The 27,882-nt window shown below is 41.5% G+C and overlaps 1 protein-coding gene across 1 annotated transcript; it reads left to right on the plus strand.

The window, feature by feature from the left end:
* The first annotated feature begins 10,692 nt into the window (after positions 1-10,692).
* Positions 10,693-26,902, plus strand: LOC115785090 (prostasin-like). The gene is made up of 6 exons (XM_030736549.1): positions 10,693-10,741; positions 15,472-15,492; positions 16,126-16,288; positions 16,374-16,642; positions 17,417-17,565; positions 26,531-26,902. Exons 1-6 carry the CDS (start codon positions 10,693-10,695, stop codon positions 26,792-26,794), a joined length of 915 nt encoding a protein of 304 aa, XP_030592409.1. The 3' UTR covers positions 26,795-26,902.
* Positions 26,903-27,882: the final 980 nt, after the last annotated feature.

Here is a 27,882-nt window from a genome sequence, read left to right on the forward strand (position 1 = left end):
AATATCTGGTCTACATGTCCTCTTCCTTTCGTCAATCAGCTTGTTCTTGTCTCAGCTTCTGTCCACAAGAATTCAACAGAAGACTTTTGATGGCAATGACAGAAGAATGATGCTACGCCCATTTCACAGACCAGGAGGTTGTTTTTTTGGAAGCTTCACAATAAGTCCTTTTGACCAGTCCTCAGGTACCATAAATCCTTGGCCAATATTAATTGAAAAAGTTCTGTAAAGATCTTTGTTGAGGTGTCTACATCAGCCTTTAGCATCTCAGCATGGGTGTTATCAATACTGCAGGCTTTTCCATCCTTTAAGGCTTCAATGGCATACTGTACCTCTTCCTCCATTGCTTTTGTTGTGGTTGCACAAGTCATTAAATAAACTGAAAAGGATGAAACATGGGCAAGAACTGCATAGAAGCAATCATCTGAATTTCAGCAACTTATGGTGGGATTGCAAAAGTCTCACCAATTATGCAATCAAGAGTATATTAATAATGCTGGTGTTAAGACAGTGTTTTCTATACTATTACCCTCTTTATTGCAGGGTTATTATCGTTAATGAAAACTGAAGTGAAGACCCTTATGAGTGAAAAAACAAGGGAACAGTTTACCCTGCCCGGGATAGGGTTAACGGGGCCCCACCCTGGAGCCAGGCCTGGGGAAGGAGCTCGAGGGAGAGCTTCTGGTGGCCAGGCATTAGCCCGTGGTGCTTGGCCGGGCGCAGCCCGAAGAGGTTACATGGGCCCGCCCTCCTGCAGGCCCACCACCTGCAGGAGGTGTCGTAGGGGTCGGGTGCAGTGTGTGTCGGGCGGTAGCCAAGGGCGGAGGCCCTGGCGGACTGATCCCCGGCTATCGAAACTGGCTATTGGGACATGGAATGTCACCTCTCTGGTGGGGAAGGAGCCTGAGCTAGTGCGTGAGGTTGAGAGATACCAGCTAGATATAGTTGGGCTCACCTCAACGCATGGCCTGGGCTCTGGAACCAGACTCCTGGAGAAGGGCTGGACTCTGTTCCAGTCTGGAGTTGCCCTCGGTGAGAGGCGGCGAGCTGGGGTGGGTATTCTTGTATCCCCCCGGCTTGCTGCCTGTACGTCGGAGTTTTCACCAGTGGACGAGAGGGTAGTTTCCCTGCGCCTTCGGGCTGGGGAACGGGTCCTGACTGTTGTTTGCGCTTATGCGCCGAATGACAGTTCAGGGTAGCCACCCTTTTTGGAGTTGCTGGGCGGGGTGCTGGAGAGTGCTCCATCTGGTGACTCCATAGTCTTGCTGGGAGACTTCAACGCTCACGTGGGCAATGACAGTGAGACCTGGAGGGGCGTGATTGGGAGGAACGGCCTGCCCGATCTGAACCCGAATGGCGTTTTGTTATTGGACTTCTGTGCAAACCACAGTTTGTCCATAACAAACACCGTGTTCGAACACAAGGATGTCCATAAGTGCACATGGCACCAGGACACCCTAGGTCGCAGGTCGATGATCGGATCTGCGGCCGTATGTTCTGGACACTCGGGTGAAGAGAGGAGCTGAGCTGTCAACTGATCACCACCTGGTGGTGAGTTGGATCAGGTGGCGTGGGAAGATGCTGGACAGACCTGGCACACCTAAACGTATTGTGAGGGTGCGCTGGGAACGCCTGGCAGAAGCCCCAGTCCGGGAGATCTTCAACTCCCACCTCCGGCAGAACTTCAACAGCATTCCGAGGGAGGCTGAGGACATTGAGTCCGAATGGACCATGTTCCGCACCTCCATTGTTAAGGCTGCTGCTCAGAGCTGTGGCTGCAAGGTGGTTGGTGCCTGTCGTGGTGGTAACCCCCGAACCAGATGGTGGTCACCGGAGCTGAAGGGAGCCATCAAGCTGAAGAAAGAGTCCTATCGGGCTTGGTTAGCCTGTGGGACTCCGGAGGCAGCTGACAGGTATCGACAGGCCAAGCGGAATGCAGCTCGGGTAGTGTCCAAAGCAAAAACTCGGGTGTGGGAGGAGTTCGGTGAGGCTATGGAAAAAGACTTTCGGACGGCATCGAAGCGATTCTGGCAAACTGTCAGGCGACTCAGGAGGGGAAAGCAGTGCTTCACTCACACTGTTTATAGTGCGGGGGGGGGGTGCTGCTGACTTCAACTGAGGCTATAGTCGGACGGTGGAAGGAATACTTCGAGGACCTTCTGAATCCCACTGACACGCCTTCTGTAGTGGAAGCAGAGTCCGGGGATGAGGGGGATGACTTGACCATCACTGGGGGTGAGGTCACTGAGGTAGTTAAACAACTCCTTGGTGGCAGAGCCCCTGGGGTGGACGAGATTCGCCCTGAGTTCCTGAAGGCTCTGGATGTTGTAGGGCTGTCTTGGTTGACACGCCTCTGCAACATCGCGTGGAGATCTGGGGCAGTGCCATTGGATTGGCAGACCGGGGTGGTGGTCCCCATCTTTAAGAAGGGAGACCGGAGGGTGTGCTCCAACTTTCGGGGGATCACACTACTCAGCCTCCCCGGTAAGGTCTATGCCAGGGTGCTGGAAAGGAGGGTGCGTCCGTTAGTCGAACCTCGGATTCAGGAGGAACAATGCGGTTTTCGTCCTGGTCGTGGAACGCTGGACCAGCTCTTTATCCTCTCAAGGATATTCGAGTGTGCGTGGGAGTTTGCCCAACCAGTCTACATGTGCTTTGTGGACTTGGAGAAGGCATTCGACCACGTCCCTCGGGGTGTCCTTTGGGAGGTTCTGCGGGAGTATGGGGTGTCTGGCCCATTGTTGCGGGCAATTCAGTCCTTGTACAACCACAGTGAGAGCTTGGTCTGTATAGCTGGTAATAAGTCGGATTCGTTTCCTGTGGGTGCTGGACTCCGTCAGGGCTGCCCTTTGTCACCGATTCTGTTCATAATTTTTATGGACAGAATTTCTAGGCGTAGCCAGGTGACGGAAGGCTTCTTCCTTGGTGGCCTCAGAGTCTCATCTCTGCTATTTGCAGATGATGCGGTTCTGTTGGCTTCATCAGGGGGTGGCCTCCAGCTCGCAGTGGAACGGTTCGCAGCCGAGTGTGAAGCGGCTGGCATGAGAATCAGCACATCTAAGTCTGAGGCCATGGTCCTCAGCCGGAAATTTGTGGAGTGCCATCTCCGGCTCAGGAACGAGTTCTTGCCTCAAGTGTAGGAGTTTAAGTATCTCGGGGTCTTGTTCACGAGTGATGGGAGAAGGCAACGGGAGATCGACAGGCGGATCAGGGCTGCTTCTGCAGTGATGCGGACGCTGCACTGGTCCGTCGTGGTGAAGAGGGAGCTTAGCGTAAAAGCGAAGCTCTCGATTTACCGGTCGATCTACGTTCCTACCCTCACCTATGGTCACGAGCTTTGGGTAGTGAACGAAAGAATAAGATCGCGAATACAAGCGGCAGAAATGAGTTTCCTTCGAAGGGTGGCTGGCCTCTCCCTTAGAGATAAGGTGAGGAGTGCGGCCATCCAGGAGGGGCTCAGAGTAGAGCCGCTGCTCCTCCACATCGAAAGGAGCCAGTTGAGGTGGCTCGGGCATCTGATTAGGATGCCTCCTGGCCGCCTCCTGGGTGAGGTGTTCCGGGCATGTCCCACCGGGAAGAGGCCCCGTGGTAGACCCAGGACACGCTTGAGAGATTATGTATCTCAGCTGGCCTGGGAACGCCTTGGGGTCCCTCCGGATGAGCTGGAGGAGGTGGCTGGGGAGAGGGAAGCCTGGGCTTCTCTGCTTAGGCTTCTGCCCCCGCGACCCGGCCCCGGATAAGCGGAAGAAAATGGATGGATGGATGGAAAACTGAAGTTAAAAACTGAACTGAACGATGGATATAACGTGCTTTGATTTCCTGTTTGTCCATTTTGTCTTCTGCTCCTCAGCGGAGATGGACGCACTTTTCTTCTCTCCCCAGCCCTTCCTTTTTTACTCTGCTTTGCTGCTTAGAGCCTCTCTTCACACAACTTCCGAACTAAAATTTATAATTATGGATCTGGTCAGCTGGTCTCTCAACACCATTATTTTGATCAAATTTTCACCATGAGGAGATTGAGGAAAGGAGAACCCTATTCCCGCCTATCCAATTGACATTCCTGACTGGCTACGTTATGGATTCCTGCGTGGGTGGAAGATGACATGCCTGGCCGTACTGTCGATGGAGGACACACACATTTGGCTTATTGACAGTAGGATTTCTTCAGTTTGGACCTGGAGATACCTGGCTTGCTGTTACAATTCAGGAAGTTTGGGCAGCTGTCTGGCCTTGGCAAGGCTGCTTATGACTGGTTATGCAGAAAGGTACAGACTCAAACTCAGACTCAGTATATCTGGAGCTGATTGGAGGGATTGATTGAACAAGAAGATTCAGATGATTGGATTGGATTTTTTTCACCACTGAGAGGTGCCAGAAAGACTAAAGGCTGTAAACCAATTAATCAGTACAGTCTGTACCAAAGCAGGTCGTAGAATCAGGAATTTGGCTCCCTTGCGGCCGTGGACTGCTGCTTATCTCAGTTTGTCTCCAGGATGGTTTGTAAACAGATGCTCTACCCCCCCCCCCCCCCGCCTTCCCGCCCTGTCTTCTTCTGATCTGTGTTGGACTGATCTCCCTGACCTAGCTGCTGAGGAACATTTTTCCACCTCTTATCAGAACTGTCAGCCAAGGGGGGGAGTTGACTCAGCCCCACAGTAGCCCGACCCCCCCTCTCACCTCTGCTGGCTCCCTTTCATCCCTGCCCCCTCCCCACCCTACTGCTCCCATGCTATATGCCTTATGTGCTTATAATGCAGAGGATTTTTTCAACCTCATACTCTGCCCCCATTTTGGAGCAAATTATGAGATTTTTGCAGCTGCTACTCACCCAGAAAACTTTTCACGTTGTGTTAGTTTGGCCAATTGGACATTTTCTGTATGTGAGCTATCTTTTCTCCGTTACTCATCGGTTCAGTTTTCAGTTGGGCAAAGAACATGAAGCTGAAGTTGGTTTCCGATTGCAGCTTCAGATTCAGGAAAGTGTTAAAGGTCCATTCCACTTAATTTTTTTGCTACCTTCAGCATCTTTAATCTACTCTAGTTAAAAAACTACAACACCTGGACACTTCAAACCTGGACTAGATTATTCTAAACTGATAGCAGAATATTTAAAACCAAGTTTGTGATTTGTGAAACCTTTTTCTGATTTGTGAAACTTCAATAAAGTACCATTTCAGCACGTTTTATGCATCTGGACCACACGATAACTGATTTCCTCCTTCTCTGAAATTTGCATTATTTTGCTATTGTTTCCACTTTTAACTTTCGGTTTTCTCTAATGTTTTTCATCTTCAGTGTAGCAAGATTTGGTCTTGTGTTTTTTTCATCTCTGATACCTTTCTGAATGGGGCATCAGCTGGGATAATGCTTCCAACAACTTCATGATCTCTTTCTTCTTTAACACAGAAAGCACTCCTACATAAGTGCTTCTTTTTCAGTGTCGTGTATCTGCTTAAACCCCCAGTTGGTCATGGCTGTTCACGCTGATGATGGGAAGTTTCTTCCAGGTTCAAAGAAGTGTTTGCTCTCTGTTGTCGCTACATGCTTGCTTGCTATAAGGGTTTGCTGCAAAGTTAAAGACAAATGCAAAACATTGTCCACTGTGGCTGCATGCTGAACAAAGAGTGAATGTTGCAGGTCCATGACTGGATGCTATCTGCTGGGTTTCCTCAGATATAGAAACTGCTTGGAATGAGTGTGAATAATAATCTGAACTTTACTGGCTTGTTTGATTACTACTATCAATCGAAATGTACGTATTATTAGGTTTAATTGACCTTTTTTTTGCAAAGTGCCTTGACATGATAAGTTGTAAATTTGCACTATATAAACAAACAGCAATGAATGGAAAATCGAACTAAGAAGTGTTGGTGTTAATGCAGATGTCATGACTTACATCTTTATTGTGTAGTCAAATTATATTAACAAGGTCCTTTTTAAGGAACACTTAAGTTTGATGTATATAAAGAGTCCATGTAGAAAAACAGTTTAAATGATGAAGCATTAATTAACATTGCGCAGATTTAGGTTCCAGGGGAGTGTGAGCTCTTTTCTCTTTGAAAAGAAAATCATACATGACAAAAATGGCTTAAAGTCGGGCATACAAGTCTTTTCAGAATCTCACTTTACCATACAGGTTAAATATTCTGCTCCTCCAATCATTTCATTCATACTGTGACCAATCAGAAATTAATTGTAAATACTCTTTTTCAATTGGTTGAGATCTGACACAACATAGCATGCCATTACTTTAGCAAGTCACTTGTATGTGTGGTGGATGTGCTACCTGCTAAAGTGAGTGAGTATAAGACACAGGAAGACGGAACACAGGGAAATCAGATGAACCTATAATTAACAAAAAAACCCAAAAACAACATTACAACAAACTGAGAAACTAGACTGTAAGAAAAACTAAGAAACACAGCCAGAAGATTCAACAAAACATCACTAAAAGAACTCAAAACGCAGGGCCACAGACCCAGTATCATGACAATAATATTCAGAAAGGTAGCTGAAGAAATTTAAATAACATGAATGTGTGCTGCTTAAGCCTTTAGGTTTCTGCGTGTTCGTTTATCAAACAGGGACGACACAAACAATGGAATAAGGAGTCCAATTATTAAATTTAATAAAGCCATTTTCATACAGTTTACAGATTAATCTGGTTCAGAACCGCACACCATTCCCAGTGTGTTACTGGATATGACATGAAGTACTGGCCCATTCTTTTTCAGCTTACAGTTTCATATAGTCACAGCTTATCTGGTTACACCATTATACAAAACAATATGTGGAAAACAGAGAACTTCAACAGGTGGGTATTCAGATGACCTCGAAGTCTCCATTTCTATCACTGTGTAGTCTCCACCAGGGGCTGCTGAGACAGAGTACTTGCGTCTGTTATGGATCATCTGATAGAGACATGCCCTGAACAAACTGTTCTTGGCTGAAACCAAACATTATTAGCTTGTATATTTTTATCAGTTATGTTTATTTTCCAGTCTAAGACAAATTTCTCAGGCAAGTAAATGTACATAAGGTATACATGTGGCATATATCACTCCTTCATAGCCTAGTGGTTGAGTATGTGCACCATATGAAAAGTCTACGGTCATTGATGCAGCTGTATGGGGTTCTGTTCCCTTTTCCTGCATGCCATCTCCTTCAGTTTCACCTGTTCTTCGTGCTCATTGACTTATGAAAAAAGACCAGTAGTGCACCAAAGACATTTTTCAAAAGAAATCTGTCCACTGGTCACAACAAAGATAGGTAGAAACAGGTGAGGTGAAGCAGGGTCTGAAATAATGAAATATGTTAGCGTAAACCCTTTGTAACATTTATTAGAAAGTAAATATTTGTATTTTTAGAAAACAGTTTTTAACATTACATTTTTGGATGTAATGCAGGCTTCCATAAATGCACTGGAAAACACAAGAGCACTAACGAGGGATGAGGCACTGGAACAAATTGAACATGGCCAAGTGGAGGAGAGGTAAGAGAATTAAAGTGACTGAAGCAATCCAAAAATAATCATGTATTTAAAAAAAAACAGAAAAAAAACTCAAGTAATTCATAACTTAATGCCTTTTTTGCAGTGAGAGAGAGGAGCTTCTCACACAACTATGAGCAGAAATAGAGACGTTCAAATCTCTAAAATCAAAGAAAAGCTGTGAAATAAAAGTGTTTACAAGTTTGAAGTTTGGCATTTTTATGGTTTTAACTTGTCAAACCATCACACACTTGCCTATTTTGACTTTTCATTATGCTCTAATTATTTAGCCAGTACGTTAGAAAAATCCCATCCAGTTTTGAAGTGTGTAGGTGTTGTAGTTTTGGAGCTGGATCAGTTCTAGTGTGGTCCAGATATATAAAAAGTGCTGAAATGGCCCTTTATTGAAGTTTCACAAATCAGATAAAGGTTTCACAAATCACAAACTTGGTTTCAGAATTAGGTCAGAATAATATAGTCCAGGTTTGAAGTGTCTGGATGTTGTAGTTTTTTAACTAGAGTACATTAAAGATGCTGAAGGTAGCAAAAAATTAAGTGTTTCCGAACTGGAAACCAACTTCAGCTTCGTGCAAACAACAGCTCAACTCCTTGGCACTCTAAGCAGCTGGCTGTGTGACCTTACCTGGCTGCTGCGACTCATCATGCAGGTCTGATCTAAATCTGGTCTGTTCTTGTTTGGACTCTTCTGCCACTCCTCCCATATCAGGTCTCCTCCAGTTTGCGGCTGCTGAGCTACTTTGACTCTGCTGCACCTACCCACTGCGCCACTGCCAACGGGTTATTTCCTTTGATGTCTTACTCGGTCATTCAAAAACTAAAACATTACGGCTTATTACATTCAGGAACATTAGGAATATTGATGTGGAGATCCTGTCTGTAAATATCACCAGCATTCCTGACCATTCATCCACCCCTGATGTTCTGGCTACTCAGTACAACACTTATTTAACTGACATCCTCAATGCTCTCGCCCCAGTAAAAACACGGTCTGGTTCCTTCACCCATCCTTCCCCCTGGTTTCCCCCTGAACTCCGGTCCAGGAAAGCTAAAGGGCGACAATTGGAGCGTCTCTACGAAAAACTGGTCTCACTATTCACCAAGACTTGTATTTATCTCACGTATTATTATATAAGCACTCAATCACTTATGCCAAATCTGTCTACTATTCTGGCTATTTTTTCCTCAAATGAAGGCAACACTAAGACCCAATTTTCACGATTAAATCGTATTCTTCAACTCCTTGACTTATTACCCTCCCACTTTTATTCAACTGCAACTTATCTTTTACCACCACAGTGTTCACCACCTCATTTTCTTGGTACGCTGCTCCTTGCGCAGGCTCTTGGAACCAGTGGTAATTTCATTGATGAAATAGTTTTCGTCAACAACCCTTTTCTTTCATGATGAAAATGAAACAATAACTAAATAAAAACTACCTAAAAGGATACAAATGATGACGAAATTAATTCACACTTTCGTCAAATGAGAATGAAAATGAGATGAAAATGCTTGGCAGGGACGACATCCAATCAGAACTGATTTTATTTTGTGACAGGGCGGGACAAGTTAAGAAAACATCCAATCAAACACACAGATGCATAAATTTGCTCTAAACCCAGGAAGACCAAACTAGCCTGTGATTGGTCGTTACTTCCGATAGAACTAAGTGATGTAAACAATGTCAGCAGGGAGAAAGAGAAGAGCCGATGTATGGACACATTTGTCCTTTGGTGCTGTGACAAACAAAACGATGTGTAAACCATGTGGGGCGACTATCTCGGGTAAAAACACGACAAATCTTAAACAGCATCTGCAAACCAGTCACCCAGATCTCCATGCAAAGGTCAGCATTTTAATGTCATGCAGGGTAAAGTGTTTTTCCCAGTTTGTGTTTAGAGAAAATCTCCACACCGCGGTGGATTAGCCTTTATAATCTTAGTCCTGAACACTGCCCTGTACCTTTCAGAGCGTCCTGCTGTAAAACGCTCGGATTATCTCAGTAAGGTGGTGTTAATGATCAGGTGTGTGGAAGCAGGTGAAACGCTAATGTTTATATTATTAATAATATTCCATAACTTTGAATAAATGTTTAAGTGTGTTTGTGTGTATAATGACTAATTCAAGGGAACTGAAGAAAAAGCATTTACATTTTACACCCTTTATATTTTAGACTAAATCGACTGTAGATTTAGTCGACTATATTCCTACGATAATTTGTCAACTAAAACTAGACTAAAACTATTCAGATGATTAAATTATGACTAAAACTAAATTATATTTTTGTCAAAAAGACTATGACTAAAACTAAATCAAAATTTGCTGCCAAATTAACGCTGCTTGGAAAGTCAGTACCTGTTGTCCTGCAAGTTCACTGGCGTGACATATCTTTATGGTCCTGTCTAAGGTGAGGTCTGTCTATCTCAGCAGTTTCTCCCAGAGCGTCTTCTCATTAGCCCCATAAACTATTTAATCTCTTATCATGGAATCTCTGAGATCTCCAAAGTTACAAAACTGAGCTTTAATCTTGAGGTCAGTGAGTAAATTATCAAATGCCTCACCCTGGTGCTGCGAGCGTGGGCGAAACACATACCTTTGCACATTTCATTTTTTTTCGATAAGCAGTGATCATCAAATTTCTTCAAGACAGGGGAGACAGGAACAAAGGGAACCAGAAAATTAAAATGTCAATAACAATAACCAATAACAGGAGCAGAAAAATAATGAACAAGGAATATAAACCAAATGTACTGAGTTTACTTCCGTGTCTCGTCCTGTTTAATTGTTCCCAGCTGTGTCCCCACCTGTTCCCAATCCTCTCTTTATCCTCTGTTTGTATTTTAGCCCTGAATTTTCCAGCTCATTGTTGAGTACTCATTTTTGGATCAGTGTCCATGTTCTTGCTCAGGTTCAGTGACTTTAATACTTTGTTCTGCTGGCTCCCATCCACCCTTGTTTGTTCATCATTCCAGCAATAAAGCTGTGATAAACACCTGAGTCCTGCACTGGGTCCACAAACCTTATATGACCCTATGGGACAGATGACTAACAGTCCTCTTATCAAATGATCTGAATAAAGGCTTTCATAAAAAAAATTTTTTTAAATGAGATGGCCACGCCCTCGTGTTTTATAAACTCCTTCCTGATGGTTGGAGTTCAGAGACACTCTGAAGGACAGTGTGAAGATGGAGCTGTTTCCGTGTGGAGTCCTGCTGTTGGCCTTAGCACTTACAGGTGAGTCTCACCTGAGAATTTATTTCATTTATTTCACAATTTAAATGATGATGAAAAGAAATGTGACATCAGACAAATGTTAAAATCTGGGATTAAATCTGTTAATTTCATCTTTTGTCCTCTTTTATCTGCGTGATCATGAAACTCCAGAGCAGCCAGTTAGTCTCAGTGTTTCAGTCAGAGAGCTGAGCTGAGCCCTTCTGCTGCTTTTTCTACCGAACATTTAACAACACAACAAATTTACTCAGTTTACTAAAATCAAATGAAAAGAAGAAAACATCTGTGAGCAGTTTGGTGTAGCTTTTAAAAACATAAATCTTAAATTAATCAGAACATTTTTATACTGCTTCATATTTTTCTTTAAATTCAGAGAGAAATGCTTCAGTTTTACTTCATGAAGAATGAAGGCCTGAGAGCATTTAAGCTGCTCAGAAGTATGAAATTTATCAAATTTGCTCCACTTTGACCAACAAATCCAGAATCCAAAGACACCTGAATAAGTCTGCATTAATAAAACAGCAATTCAGTTTTATTTAATTTATTTAGCACCAAATCACAACAAACAGTCGCCTCAAGGTGCTTTATTATATCCTAATCTCTATTTTGGCTTATTTTTGGAAATTAAGTTTAAAATAAAAGTCTAACAGAATATATGACTGTAGTTCTGCTCATACTTTTATACATTTTAGTTTTCAGTGTTTTTCTGCCCTCTGAGACCCTCCTACACCACAACAAGGTGATTTTTATCAGCTGTTATAATGAACCTTTTAATGATTAGCAGTCGTATGAATGTAAAGTGCCAGTTTTGGTGCTTAAACTCAGGTCAGTGACCACCAGCCTGCACAAGTGAAAGAAAAACACTGAAAATATTACGCCCCGTGATTTTGTTGGTATAAAAAGAATCAAAGAAAGAATATATCTAAAGTAGAAGAAAAGTGTGTAAAAATATAAAAGTGCAGAAATAGGAAAAAAAAAAAAGCAGATTTTGTTGTAAATATTAAAAACAGACTCCCATGTTAAAGGTTTGTGTGACTGTGCATCAGTTCCTAACAGAGCGCTCCACCATCCAAACACTCTCCTGTTAGTTAGTGTTGGTCACTTTATGTCCTTCATTATTTTATATTTTTACCTCTAAATGCAGAGTTTGCAGCCCGTGGGCGCCTCCTGATGCTTGTGTCATTTAGAAGAAGCACGCAGACTGATTGGCTCAAAAAAAGAGTGTGTTGCTCGTGTGACTGCAGCGCTTCAGAAACCCACAGAGAAAACCAACAAACAGACTCCACTCTGCTAAAACACTCACAGATATCATAAACAGGAAACTCCTCAAAGTCCAGTTCTAATCATGTGAGAGCAGTGAGGTCACCTTTCTGTGGTGACATCATCTGTACACTAAAAAAACAACAACATTTTTTGGTTGTATTGAATCCTCTCATGTCAGCAGTTTCCAAAAAACTCAGTTATGTGTAACTGTGTTAATTTACACCAACATGAAGAGATTTCCTGATCCCTCATTCAACTATATTTAGTCAGAAATTAAACTTTCAACTTAAACTTTAATGAACACATCAGCCATCAGCTGAAATCAGATCAAATGGTACACACACACAATCAACAATTTCTATTCACTCCTAAAACAGATTTGAGGAAGCATTTCTCAACATCTGTCAGTTTCAAAATAAAATGTTCTTAATGAAAGAATTCAGTTACATTAGATAACACCCATATGGGAATATTTTCAAATCAGGATGAACAGAATAACCAGGGTGGACACACATTTTACACTACACAGGAATTACTTTCAGATAAATAAGTAAACAAATTCTCTTTTTCCTCCTCACTGATAATTCTACTGAGACAGCCAATCATCTGAAACTAAAACCCTTCCAAAACCTTAACTATAAAACAGCTCAGCCATATGTGAAAATGTTTCTTTTTTGTTTATATATATATATATATATATATAATATATATATATATATATATATATATATATATATATATATATATATATATATATATATATATATATATATATATATATATATATATAGTGTTGACGAGCTTAACACAAGGTTTGTATTAAGATCGTCAACACAGTAATTGTGTAAAATGTTACACAGGTTGTGTGGTCCTTATATTGACACATTAATGTGTTATAAATTGACACCACTTCTGTTGATATTAAAACATCTCTTTTAAGAGTGTAACTCACTGTTCTTAGCTTTGCACAGCATGATGGAACCACCACAAATGTTACTGTGGGTACCAAGTGTTTGTCTTGGAGTGATGTGTTCTTTTCCCACCATGCATACCGCCCCTTGTTATGTCCAAATAACTCCGTTTTAGTTTCATCAGTCCACAGCACCTTATTCCAAAATGAAGCTGGCTTTAGCAGAACTCAGTGACTCTGTTTGTGGCATGTGTGCAGAAAAGGCTTCTCCTGCATTACTCTCCCCCAGCATTACTGCCCTAAACCATGATGTTGAACAATCTTTGTTTTCAGGTCATTTGAGAGTTGTTTTGAGGCTCCCATGTTGCCGCTCTTCAGAGAAGATGCAAAGAGGAGAAACGCTTGCAATTGGCCACCTTAACCCTTTGAGCTTACAAAACAAATTTTGTGTTCCAATAATTAGTGCTAAAGGTATTCAAATCAATAAAATGACAAGGGTGCCCAAACTTATGCACCTGCCTAATTTTGCTTAAATAATTATTGCACATTTTCTGTAAATCCTATAAAGTTCATTTCACTTCTCAAATATTACTGTGTTCATCTGCTATATGATAGATTTAACTGAAATTGCTGATCTGAACAACCAATGATTTATAAAGGACGCACACTGGACCTTGCTGTCTTATGGCCTATGTGTGGATATCAGTGAAGTGTGTCATTCCTGTATTTCTCTGCTTCAACACACCTGAGTCAAATATAGAAGTCATTAGCAGGACTCTGGAGAACTTGACTGCATACTGAGGAGGTCATTCAGCCATTTGATTCAAGTGTGTTGGATCAGGGACACATCTAAAACCTGCAGGACACCGGCTCTCGAGGCCTGGAGTTGAAGAGCCCTGGTTTAAGTCCTATCTGAGTGGCAGAAGTTTCTCTGTGAATATGGGCAAATACTCTTCTTCTGTAGCCCCTCTTTCCTGTGGTGTGCCACAAGGTTCTATTTTGGGCCCATTACTGATCTCTTTATATATTCTACCACTGGGGTCAATTTTTAGGAAGTATAACCTGTCCTTTCATTGTTTTGCTGATGACATTCAGATTTACTTTCCTATGAAATCGAATGCTCCCAATTCACTACAGATTTTCTTAAGCTGCCTTAATGACTTAAAGAATTGGTTAAGCATGAATTTTCTTCATCTTAATGAAAGCAAAACAGAGATTGTTATGTTCAGTTGTACTGAACAGTTCAAGGACTCTGCAGCCTCTCTTGGACATCTCGGGTTATGCATCCATAACTCTGTTAAAAATCTTGGTGTTATCATCGACAACTCTTTTAACTTTGATAGGCAGATTAGTTCTGTAGTGAAAGCTATTTTATTCCAGTTGAGATTGTTGGCTAAAGTGAAGCCTTATCTTTCTTATAATGACCTTGAAAGAGTCATATACACTTTTATCATGTCAAGGCTGGATTACTGTAATTCTTTGTATGTTGGCTTACCACAGTCATCTCTCCATCGGCTTCAACTGGTCCAAAATGCTGCTGCTTGACTTTTAACAGGGACGAGGAAGCGTGAGCACATTACTCCAGTTTTAGCCTCACTTCATGGGCTTCCTGTCAATTTTAGGATCAATTTTAAGATTTTATTGATAGTTTTTAAGATTTTAAACGGGCTGGCCCCTTTGTATTTGTGTGATCTCATTCATGTCCACACTCCTGTCAGATCACTGAGGTCAGCCAATCAGATGATCCTAAAAATTCCCAGGTCTAGACTCAAGAATAGAGGTGATCGAGCCTTTTCAGTCATTGTGCCGAGCCTCTGGAATGCTCTACCATTCCATATTAGAACTGCTTGGACTGTTTCTACATCCAAGTCACTGCTCAAGACCCACTTCTGCTCTCTGGCTTTCAGTTCAAGCTGATCTTGACATCTTGTATCAATTAAGCTATTATATTTTGTTTGGATCTTTGTTTGTTTGTTGTTTGTCTTTTATCTATGGCCTTTTATTATTTGGTTGCCTGTGAAGAACTTTGGTCAACTCAGGTTATTTAAATGTGCTATATAAATAAATTTGACATTGATATTGACATTGACATAAAGGAAAATTACGCAAATTATCAGGGGTGCCCAAACTTTTTCATACCACTGTAGCTTTATTCTTAATTTCACCTGAATTAATTAATATATGTTCAGGCAGGACTGCAGTAGAATTACAACATGATGTTGAGTTTATCTGTTTCCAAAATTTACAAGGGCTACTGAGGTTGTTTGAGGTAGCTCTTAAATAGTATTGTGATTTGGAATTTCTGGTCAAGGTTGTGCATTTATTTTTTAGAGTGCCATAAAAAGCCCAGGAAGCGTTCCTTTCCCTGATCAGATTAGAAAGTTCTACTCTGGACCATGGACGGTCCCTCCCAGAAACAATAACTGTATTTATAGGAGTGTGCTTATCACATATAGATGTAAATGAATTATAAAAAATTCTCCCATGAATACTGACATCATGCTAATAACAACAGGTCTGCTCAGTTCTAACCAATCATGTGTCTCTGTCTCTCCAACAGGAAGTGAAGCACAGCTTGATGGTGAGTGCTGCTGATTCATTCATTCATATAATGCAGCTGATTCAGCATTTTTTCCATGTTAATGATGCTTCTGTTTCTGTCAGAGAGGGTGACTGATACACACTCAGATCTGTTTCATTAATAATGTGCAGCATCATTTAGCTCCCATCAGCTAAGCTGCAGCTTTAACTCAGTACATGTAGTAAGCTGTGTTAGACCAACACTTTTATTATTAACTTTATTTAAACAGGAAGTCTCACTGACATGAAACCTCTTTTATAACGGAGACCTGAACAAGGAGCAGCCGCACAAACTCAAACCAGGAAAAAACAGGAAGTTCTTACTCGAGTCTGCTTTGAACGGTGGCGCCTTTGTCAGCATGTTTTTAGGCTGTTTACAATATGAAGAGCCTACAGACTGCTGTGTTTTTAATTAGATAGATATACAGTGAGGAAATTACCTAAAGGTGTTCCTGAAATTTGGGTTTATGGGAATGGGCAGAAGGATGAGGACAATTCTTGAGCTTGTTTAGTTTATGTTCTGACTGCAGCATCATCTGCTCTGAAGCTGCTGTCCTGCTTTTAATGAAGATAAACAGAAGCTCTGAAGAGCCCAGAGTCATGTTACTGTATGCATGTGTGTGTTTGCCTCCAGTTTGTGGCGTTGCTCCGCTCAACAACAGGATCGTAGGAGGTCAGACGGCTCCTGTAGGGGCGTGGCCCTGGCAGGCCAGTCTGCACTTGCTTAGCTTGCAGTTCTGTGGAGGCTCCCTGATCAACAACCAGTGGGTCCTGACTGCTGCCCAATGTTTCTCCAGGTGAGCTCTCATCCTGTCACGTGACCCTCCCTCTTCACCTCTGTGAACCAAAGCATTAACCATCACTACTTCTTGGTTTTCTCAGCACCAGCACATTAGGATTGACTGTTTACCTCGGACGCCACTCACAGCAAGACTTCAATATTAATGAGGTTTCCAGACCAGTGTCCAAAATAATCATACATCCAAACTATAACTCCAAAACTTTTGACAACGACATAGCACTGCTGCAGCTGTCCTCGACTGTTCAGTTCAACAACTACATCAGACCCGTGTGCCTGGCAGCTCAGGGCAGCAACTTCCCTGCTGGGACGACTGCCTGGCTCACCGGCTGGGGAAATATCCAGTTTGGCGGTGAGAATCAGAGCAGTGAATTATTAACTTCTTTGTTATGATCTGATTATAATTATACTCTGCTGATGATAATTTTAGCTCAATATATTCTGCTTTCCTTTCATTCCTGGCATATCCACCAAATACCAGCAGTGGACGTTCATATTAAACATGACTAAAGTTTCTAATGATGAGGTCTGTGTATGTACAGTAATGATACCTGTGAGCTCAGACTGCTCTAAACACTGTTTACACAGTTTATTCAAACTCTCTGATCTACATGATACAACTGAGAGCTGATATAACTAATATGGTCATCTCAGACCTGTTCCTGCCAAATCTCACTTTAACCTCTGTAGATGGAGCATTATCTTCATATTCTCAGGTGTAGCATCTTCTAGAGTCCAGACCTTTAGCAAACCTCAGCAGGAGTCTAACCAGACATTCTTCTTCATGTGAATTCCAGGCCAGTGAGTAATGATCAGTTTAAATCAGGGCTTCAGATAAAGTGTTTCTAGTTCTCTGACTTTGAGGACACTTTGGTAATTAATACATTCTTAAGAGGAACACTGAAGCAGCTAAAACAGCATCAAAGTGACTGAATCAGTGCACTCAGGCTAAGAGTTAGTTTATGGGTGCTTCAATCTACCAGAGCCTGTCCCACAGTAATAATAAAGATCAATATCCAGTCACACTGGAGAGAAACCCTGTGTGAGGTTTCTGTGGATATGAAGCAGTTTCTTCACAGCTGGTGGGTTCAGACCTAAATGCTGAGATCTCTGTTTTCTTTCCCAGTTACACTTCCATCCCCTAAGAATCTGCAGGAGGTGAGCCTTCCCATCGTGTCCGACAGTGACTGTAGTAAGTCCTACAAGGGCGTCACCACCATCACAAAAAACATGATCTGTGCCGGCCAGACTGAGGGAGGAAAGGGCTTCTGCCAGGTGAGTCTGAGTCCATCAGAGTCTGAAATCCTGATTTCAAACAGCAGACAGTGGAAACTTTGAAGGATCTGAAACATGAAACTTATGCATCTGGATGTGTTTACCCTTCTTCTTCATCATACTGATCCATTTGACTTGACTGAGTTTATGTGTCCAAATGTTTTCACTTCAAAAGTTCCACTCTTGACACTTGACAAAAGGGAAGTGTTCATGAGTGAGGGGAGATGGGGGTGGGAGACTGACAGCTGGAATACTTCTGTGATTTGATGAGAATCTTTTTAACAGTGTGTGGTCACGAGCTTTGGATAGTGACTGAAAGAACAAGGTCACAGATACAAGCGGTGGAAATGAGCTTCCTCCGCTGGGTGGCTGGCCTCTTCATTAGACAGGGTGAGGAGTGCAGTCATTTGGGTCGGGGGGCTCAGAGGAGAGCTGCTGCTCCTCCACATCGAAAGGAGACAGTTGAGGTGGTTCAGGCATCTGACTAGGATGCCTCCTGGGTGAGGTGCTACCGCCAGGAGGTACAGGGCAGACCCAGGACATGCTGGAGAGATAATATCTTTCGGCTTGCCTGGGGACACCTCTGTGTCCCCCCCGGATGAGCTGGAGGTGGTGGCTGGGGAGAGGGAGGTTTGGGCTTCTCTGTTTCGGCTGCTGCCCTCCATCGTGGATAAGTGGAAGAAAATAATGCATTTTTTTTTCCCCATGATTTTTCTGGTGAAACTTCCATGATGACACAATAGGCTAGGCTGCTGGGGAGTTCCCATGATGCACTGAGTAGTCTTTATAATCAGAGGGAGCAAAAGTACTGACATTCTGTACTTAAGTAGAAGTACAAGTACTTGTGTTAAAAATACGCTGGTAAAAGTTGAAGTACTGGTTCAAGTTCTTTACTGCAGTAAAAGTAAAAAAGTATTTGGTCTAAAATGTACTCAAAGTAAGAAAGTAAAAGTAGTTCTTTGGAGGACATTTCTACCTGATATTGTTTTGTAAAGCTAACTGAACCTCAATATATATTATTGTAATAATATAAAATAATACATGCGAACACAAATGTTATTCCAATCTAAATTTTAATGCTTATTAATGTAATCAGCTTGAATCTGTGATGTAGGACACAAACTGTGAAAGTGAATTTAAGCACAGCTCATCTCTGCTGCACTGATGTAACCTGTAACTCTGACCATGAACACAGCCTCTGTGCACCAACACAGAGCTTTACTGTAAATACAGTACAGCAAGCTCACCTGCCTATTACTCACTAAACTGCAGTATTTTCATACAATCTGTGAGTAACACAGCGTCAGCATACTTCAGTTTGTTTTCTGGTCCTTATTTTCAATTCTAACCTCTCTTCTTCCTCTTTCTCCATCTCTGAGTGAACTTCTCTCTCTTTGCTCTCCCTGAAATACAGCAGCTCTTCTTTTAGCTAGCAGCATGCGCGTAATTTCCGGGGGGGATAGGGGGGTTATGACCCCCCCCCCCCCCCCCCCCCCCCCAATAATCTGATCCAATCACCATAACCCCCCCCCCCCCCAATAAAGTCACATCATTTCGATTTTCAAAAAACATCTTACATGAATAACATGTTAATTTTCTTTATTCATTATCAGTTTGGGGTAAAATACTATCATGTTTAATCATTTGATAATGTAACCCCCCCTCTCCCCACGAAAACTTGGTATCACCCAAGCAGCTTTCTCTACCATGCAGCGGTGTTCACCGTTTGCTTGTGGAAGCAGCTGCTGGGGAGGGGGTGTAGTTCGAAAAATGAAAAGAGGACAAAAAGCGGACAACCAACAACTTTTCATTGTTGGTCAACATACTTTGTTACTGTACTTAAGTACATTTTTCACGTATCTGTACTTGAGTATTTATTTTTCTGACTAGTTTTTACTTTTATTCCCTACATTTTTACACAAGTATCTGTACTTTCTACTTCTTACATTTTCAAACAGACTTGTTACTTTAGGTTTAACACGTCTGAGAAAAGGGGGTAAAGGCACGGGGGAGCCGGCAGGCATTAACGACTCTACTTTACATGTGAACAGCAGCGCTGCAAGCCGAAGCAGCGGTAACAGACCCACGTGGCTTCTCTGTCATTGGATGAAAAAAATGCCATCACAATTCAGCACTCACATGTGATTGGCTGGTAGATCTGTCCCCCATTGGCCTTTATAAAGACAGGCCTGGGTAAGCCCCTCCCTAATAAATAATAACCCAGCAATAAAAATTATTTCTAATTATTATTTCTGTGATATACCTTGTATGTTATGTGGTATTGATGCCATGCTAATAACCTCAACTAAAGGGAATTCAATTAAGAGAAACAAACTGTGAGGCACAAGTTTGAATTTCTTTTTTTTTTATTTACAAAGCAATATGCACATTATATATATATAAAGAAAATAAAAACATTATGACATATAATGCTTTGCTACTTCTGGGCCATGTGGTGGTGGCTTTCTCTCAGAGCATGGTCCAGCATACAAACACTTATGGTGCACAGTGTTGTATTTAGGGTGAGCTTCTAGTCTGTCTGCAGTTTGGCTCAGAGGTCACTGAGCTCCTGGCTGGGGAAGCTTGGGGGTCTTAATCCAGCCCGACACGCCCTCTGAGACGCCATCCTCCTCATCCAACATGAGGTCAGTGGTGACACCGTCCCAGAAGGCAACCTCCTTCACTGCCAGGACACTCGCCCTCGCCTCCAGCAGCTGTTGACACAGAGCACACATTAAGTCATTATGAAACTATATGAAATATTGTGAAAAATCTTGAAACTACACTGAAAGTTTGAGTCTCTTGACTTTGAATGCACACATAGCAGATAAGAACCTGAATGCAAAAAAAAAATTAATCAGCCCATCTTTGTCATCAGAAACAATGGTTATGTGACAAAGTACCAACTCCTGCATCCTGTGAATAAAAGACAAATGAACAAGTACTTTGAAAAAATGTAACATTGATAAAAGTACTTCAGTGATTTTGGTCATTAACCCTTGAGGCACCTTTAAACTGATTATACACTTTTTATCTTTAGGTCCCAAAATGTTACAGCTGCTGAAACTATAAACATTCAATGTTAATTATTTTCACCTTCACTGCATCATCTTTTTATAGACATTGTGGGTTGTTCAAAAGAAGCCAGATTTTATATAAAGTTAAAAAAAACAATAAGTAATATTTCCCAAAAATAAAACTGCATTTACAAGCTAACTACACAAATACAGCAGACCAACAATACAATCCAACACGTCTTACCGGCTTCCTTCTTGCACGTCACCGGGCAGGATTTTTAATGGCTGCCGCCTTTTCCTGAACGTGAGGCTGACTGTAGCGGAAGCTGCGGCGGACCGTCTGTAGGTTTAACAAGAAGCTGGAAAACATTCTTTTACATTGTAAATAAAGAGCATAAACACAGTGCATACATAAACATATTCAGGCAAAAACACACAAACAAACAACACCAATAGATACTTACACACAATTATATCACGGTCCACGCATTAGGAACACTCACACTCGCGTTGTGAGGCGAACACAGTCTGTGGAAAATAAAGGTGAAAATAAATAAGAGTAAAAACATTTGAAGTTCTTCTCTCCTCCACACATTGAATACTGCTGCTTTGTTTCTGATTCTTACCTCTGCAGAGGATCATACCGGCTTTTACTGGATTCAGAGTTGTGCAGGAACTGCTTCCTATAAGATGAAACCAAATAAAAATAAGAAACCAAATCACAATACGTCTGTCAGCTTACTGTGACCATTCCTCCACTCTTAGTATTTTTGTTTTAGAAACGACCAAGTCTTACCGCAGTTTTCGGATTGTGCTGCCGTCTTTTCCTCTTGAGTAGGTGAGTCTTTGTTAGAGCATCGAGTCGCTACACAATAGACGCCATCTTGTCTTTCAGCTGTGCTGGTAGAAACTTGAGTAACTGAGGCGATAACCCACTCATTGCAGCCAGCAGTGTCTTCTCGTCTGCAGCGGGGCTGGTTGAAGCTGGCCGGTAGAGAGGCCCGCTTTCACGAGGAGCTTCTGGGGTGTTGAAAATATAGACGATGTCCTCCATTGTACCAGGAAAGCAGCGTAGACAAAGAACGCCATTCAGTTTGAACGGAAGAGAACGACCGCGCTGATTTCCTTTGGTCTTGGAGACCTTCAGCGTGATCCTGCACATGATCTGTATTGTCCAATCACAGGCGAGGAAGCTGCCACACAGAATTTAATTCATTTCATTTCAATTAAATTAAATTTTATTTATAAAGCGCCAAATCACAACAAACAGTCGCCTCAAGGCGCTTTGTATTGTGGGTAAAGACCCTACAATAATACAGAGAAAACCCAACAGTCAAAACGACCCCCTATGAGCTGGAAGACACACATCCACTGTCTTTCTTTTTTTTTTTTTTTTTACATTTTTCTCATGAAGGTTTTACTGATATCTCTTATATACATCCATGTATAGCAAAATAAAAGTTTATATGTTTATATGTTTTCTTATTCCATCTGCCTTGGTAGTCTTTAATGTCATTAATGCATGTGAACATTCACTGAACGTTTATAGCAGCGTTCATGGGATGTTGTCTGAATGTTCAATGCTAGCTGGGAAGCCACTGCACAGGAGAGGATGATGGTGTGACAGACTTTTAGTTACAGTGAATTAGACTGAAAACTGAGTTTGCTTTTCAATGCTTGTAGTGTCACCAACATCAAGATATAGCCTTTGTTTATCTCCCTCAGTCCACTAAAGTTCAGGGTTCACAAAAAACTCCATGACAGAAGCTCACAGACAGAAGCTCACAGACAGAAGCTCACAGCCTTATTGGAAAAAGGGACAAAAGCTGAAAACATCCAAAAGTATATTTCCAACTAGACAATACTAATTTATAAATTAGAATGACTTCTTCTGAGTTTAGTCTTGTTTGAATGTTTCGCTGTATAATTTATGTGTAGTCACATTGAAATGGAAAAAGGCTTAAAAGATGATCATGTAAATTTGATTACATATATCTCAAAATAAAAATATGTTGGTTACAACTGTTGGGAGGGGTAGACCACTGGTGAGTACTGGTGACCACTGGTGAGTACTTGATTTGTATTTGTATGACTCACAGAAACCTCCTTTACATATGAGAGCCTGCCCTAGACCTGAGGAGAGGGGGGGGGGGGGGGGGGGGGGGGGGGGCTGAGGGAGCACTGACACAGAGAGTCCACGGCACTTTCCCTACAGTCTACTGTTCTGGCCAAAGCCTCCTGCTGAGAGTCCTGAAGCTCAAGGCGCGCGGCAATATTACATACAAGAAACTGTCGAAAAAAACACTTTTCATGCAGTGTTAGTACGTAATTAACAGGTCAGCTTGTTGTACTGTATTTACAGTAAAGCTCTGTGTTGGTGCACAGAGGCTGTGTTCATGGTCAGAGTTACAGGTTACATCAGTGCAGCAGAGATGAGTTTGAATCAAAGCTGCTGATGCTGAGATTGATTCACTGAATCCAACATTTCTACAGCCTGTATGCTGTCAGTGTAGGGGATGGAGATCAGCTCAGAGAGCTGTGAAATACTGGGTTACATCTTTGTGAGTTCAGTTCATCCACACAGAGCAGTAAACCTCAGAGCAGCAGCAGCAGGTCAGCTGATCACAGCCTGCACACCAACATCATTTACTGCAGCTACAATAGAAAGCTGTGATTCTTCTCCCCATGCAGAGCCACTACAGCTGATCTTAGGGTTCCTCCACCTTCTGAATCCCACTGTAACCCCTGAGTATCCTCATGTTGGTGTTTGGTAGTGATGGGTCGGTCGCGAACGATCCGGGAAGTGAACGACGGGACCCGGCTCCTGATAGTGAGCCGTTTCTTTTTTCGTTTCGTTCGTTTCCTTTTTTTTTTTTTTTGTGTAAGCCGCACGTGATTGGTTAAGATGATTGGTAGCATATGATCGTCTTACACTGAGCGGGAGGGGAGGGTCCACACTGCGCAGTGAGTAAACAAACACCAGAGAGGGAGGGGCTCCAGCAAAATACGCTCGGAGAAAGTTGCGCGTTACATAGAGGCTACACGCGGGAACAGTGAGGAAAATGAGTGACGGAAAGTGTAGCAAAGACTGGACACATTTTAACCTTATACCTCCAAACATGTCGAACGAGACACCACGTACTTCAAAAGTGCCGGCGTTTGTGGACTTCTGGTCACAAATACCATAATACCACTACATGACTGTGAAGTGTAATTTCTGAGCTTTCAGGAACCGTTTGAATTTTTTCGATAGCACGAATGTCGCAGAGTTAAGGTGAAAAGCCAGCTGATCAAGTTTTGATCAGCTGACTGTGCGGTGAGACTATGTCTTAATCAGCTAGTAAGGTCAGGAAACCCGCGATTCAGCAGCGATCGCCTGGCGTTAAAGGATTATTCTGATAGAGAGAAGATTGCAAATTTAAAATTTAATATTGAGCACGCTGCACAAACAACCTACATAGGTATACTGTATTCAATTCAATTTCAATTCAATTTTATTTATATAGCGCCAAATCACAACAAACTGTCGCCTCAAGGCGCTTTGTATTGTGGGTAAAGACCCTACAATAATACAGAGAAAACCCAACATTCAAAACGACCCCCTATGAGCAGCACTTGGTGACAGTGGGAAGGAAAAACTCCCTTTAACAGGAAGAAACCTCCATCAGAACCAGGCTCAGGGAGGGGGGGTCATCTGCCGCGACCGGTTGGGCTGAGGGGAGAGAAAGACATGCTGTGGAAGAGAGCCAGAGATTAATATCAATTAATGATTAAATGCAGAGTGGAGTATAAACAAAGTAAATAAGGTGAATGAAAAGAAACAGTGCATTATGGGAACCCCCCAGCAGCCTAGGCCTATAGCAGCATAACTAAGGGAGGGTTCAGGGTCACCTGATCCAGCCCTAACTATAAGCTTGATCATAAAGGAAAGTTTTAAGCCTAATCTTAAAAATAGAGAGGGTGTCTGTCTCCTGAATCCAAGCTGGAAGCTGGTTCCACAGAAGAGGGGCCTGAAAACTGAAGGCTCTGCCTCCCATTCTACTCTTAAGTATCCTAGGAACCACAAGTAAGCCAGCAGTCTGAGAGCGAAGTGCTCTGTTGGGGTGATATGGTACTATGAGGTCTTTGAGATAAGATGGGGCCTGATTATTCAGACCTTGTATGTGAGGAGAAGAATTTTAAATTCTATTCTAGATTTAACTGGGAGCCAATGAAGAGAAGCCAATATGGGAGAAATCTGCTCTCTCTTTCTAGTCCCTGTCAGTACTCTAGCTGCAGCATTTTGGATCAGCTGAAGGCTTTTCAGGGAGCTTTTAGGACAGCCTGATAATAATGAATTACAATAGTCCACCCTAGAAGTAATAAATGCATGAATTAACTTTTCAGCATCACTCTGAGAAAGGATGTTTCTAATTTTAGAAATATTGCGCAAATGCAAAAAAGCGGTCCTACATATTTGTTTAATATGTGCATTGAAGGACATATCCTGGTCAAAAATGACTCCAAGATTTCTCACAGTGTTACTGGAGGCCAAAGTAATGCCATCCAGAGTAAGTATCTGGTTAGACACCATGTTTCTAAGATTTGTGGGGCCGAGTACAAGAATTTCAGTTTGATCTGAATTTAGAAGCAGGAAATTAGAGGTCATCCAGGCCTTAATATCTTTAAGACATTCCTGCAGTTTAACTAATTGATGTGTGTCATCTGGCTTCATTGATAGGTAAAGCTGAGTATCATCTGCATAACAATGAAAATTGATGCAGTGCTTTCTAATAATACTGCCTAAGGGAAGCATGTATAATGTAAATAGAATTGGTCCTAGCACAGAACCCTGTGGAACTCCATAATTAACCTTAGTGTGTGAAGAAGACTCCCCACTCGTACTGTATACGAATTGTTCATCCCTCAGTGTAATTAGAAGAACAAAACAGGGCAGGTCATCAGGCAGGAGAAACAGGATCACCTCCTCAAAGGCCCTTGTTTTTCTGATTTCCAATCTTTTGTTTTATAATTTGTATTTGGAGCACTCTATTATATGTTGAGTATATAAAGAAATGTTTGATATAGGCCTAATGTATGTTTTTACATTAGTAATTCATTTGACACTTTAAAAAAAAAATTTAAATCTAAGGAGCCATTTGGGAGCCGAAAGAGCCGGCTCTCTGAAAAGAGCCAGAATTCCCATCACTAGTGTTTAGGTGGAGGCACAGTCACCCTCTACTATGGAGGACACAGAATAGAGCTGTGTTTAAATTCCCTTTCACAGTTTGTGTCCTACATAACAGATTCAAGCTGAGAGCATTCATTAGGATTAAAATTTAGATTGGAATAACGTTTGTATTCTCATGTATTATTTTAAATTACAATAATATATAATGAGGTTCAGTTAGCTTTACACAAAAATAGCAGGTAGAAACGTCCTCCAAAGAGCTACTTTTACTTTCTTACTTTGAGTACATTTCAGAGCCTGTACTTTTTTACTTTTACTTAAGTAAAAATGTTGAATAAGTACTTTGACGTGTGTAATATAATAGATTCTAAAAGTGTAAAAAATGTGTTACTGTTAGAAGAAATGTGAAAAATGTAAGCCTTTTCTTAATTGTTGAAGGTGAAGAGTAAATACAAAGTTAAATAAATTCATAGTAAAAGTATTACAACGTATTTCTAATATGGTTAACCCAAAATCTCCTGAATCCCTTTTAGAAAAGTAAATGACCTACACGTTAAACCTAAAGTAACAAGTCTGTTGGAAAATGTAAGACGTAGGAAGTACAGATACTTGTGTAAAAATGTAGTGAGTAAAAGTAAAAAGTAGTCAGAAAAATAAATACTCAAGTAAAGTACAGATACCTGAAAAATCTACTTAAGTACAGTAACAAAGTATTTGTACTTAATGGATGTCTTTGTGTGTTCATGCTTGCTGTAACCATCATGTCTGATGTGTGCAGGGTGATGGTGGAGGCCCGATGGTGAGTAAAAACAGCTCTATTTGGGTCCAGGCTGGAATATCGATCTTCGGGGTACGCTGCGCTGAGCCCAAATTCCCAGGAGTCAGTACCCGAGTATCTCAGTATCAGTCCTGGATCAACAGCAAAATCAGCACCAACCAGCCGGGCTTCGTCACCTTTGGATCCTCCTCAGACACAAGAGCATCTCTCTTCATCTCCCTCTCAGTTCCTCTGCTGCTCTCCATCCTGCCCGTCCTCTCTTAGGAGATTTAATGAATCCCAGTGTGGTTTAGCTGAATGCGGCAGTTTCAGACTGCATCACTGGGAAAACTATCACACTTATTTTGAGATCAGAAATATAAAAATTCTCCACTTTGCTGTTTTATTAACTTCAGAGAAAACTGTTGAAGAAACTGGAATGTTGGGAATGTTTGGCTTTACTGATGTTTGTAAAGTCACAAAAATAGACATAAAAATGATAATGTTGATTTAATTATTTGAATTATTGCAAATAATTCAAATAATTGAATGAGGCATTGGTGGTGATTAGTCTTGGATATGTCAAAGATTAGCAACAAAATTGTTTTGAGTGGATTATTATTTGTTATGTAGTGCCAGATTTCAAATTTTACACCCTCTGAACACCTTTGTGTCAAAAATGCACACACACAAAATGTACACAAAATCTACAATAAAATCATACATCAATATTTCTTCTGCTCTTTTCATAAATCAATTAATGAACTTCAGCCCTGTTTAAAATTATTAAATATTCAATTGTTTTCAGGATTTTAACCCTTTAAATGCCAGTTTGAGTGTGTAAATTATCAACTACTTAAAAACAAAAACAAAAATTGAATTATTTTCCATATAATAAATAGTAGACTGATGGGGCATTGGTGGTGATTAGAGTCTTGGATATGTAAAAGATTAGTAACAAAACTGATTTGATTGCATCAGTATTTTTTAGGGATGGCACAATACCACTTTTTTATGTCCGATACCGATAGTTTACATTTGGATATCTCCCGATACCAATACAAAACCAAGGAAAAAACAACTGTTTTTAAATGCCTGGATCAATTTTACAAAAGTCAACAGTCTCTCACACAACAAAATCAAAATCTTTTAGTTGTCCCACGTACAAGACTAAGAACCAGGGAGGGGCAGAGCTTTTTCAGGCAGTGGCACCAAAGATCTGGAACTGTTTACTGCTCCAGCTCCATTTAGCTGACTCTGTGGAGTCTTTCAAAAAAACAGCTGAAAACTTTTCTGTTTAACCAGGCTTTCTGCTGACTTTATTTTTATTCTTTTTCTTTTAATATGATAATGTTATTATTTAACATGGTGCT

The sequence above is a fragment of the Archocentrus centrarchus genome, chromosome 8 (genome assembly GCF_007364275.1).
Source record: "Archocentrus centrarchus isolate MPI-CPG fArcCen1 chromosome 8, fArcCen1, whole genome shotgun sequence".
Lineage (NCBI taxonomy): Eukaryota > Metazoa > Chordata > Actinopteri > Cichliformes > Cichlidae > Archocentrus > Archocentrus centrarchus.

Bases quoted from the DNA above. Each gene is read 5' to 3' on its own strand.
- LOC115785090 (XM_030736549.1), top strand. From the start codon at position 10,693: ATGGAGCTGTTTCCGTGTGGAGTCCTGCTGTTGGCCTTAGCACTTACA. The intron at 15,493-16,125 runs GTGAGTGCTGCT...GTTTGCCTCCAG, and splicing joins AAGTGAAGCACAGCTTGATG to TTTGTGGCGTTGCTCCGCTC. The intron at 16,289-16,373 runs GTGAGCTCTCAT...TGGTTTTCTCAG, and splicing joins GCTGCCCAATGTTTCTCCAG to CACCAGCACATTAGGATTGA.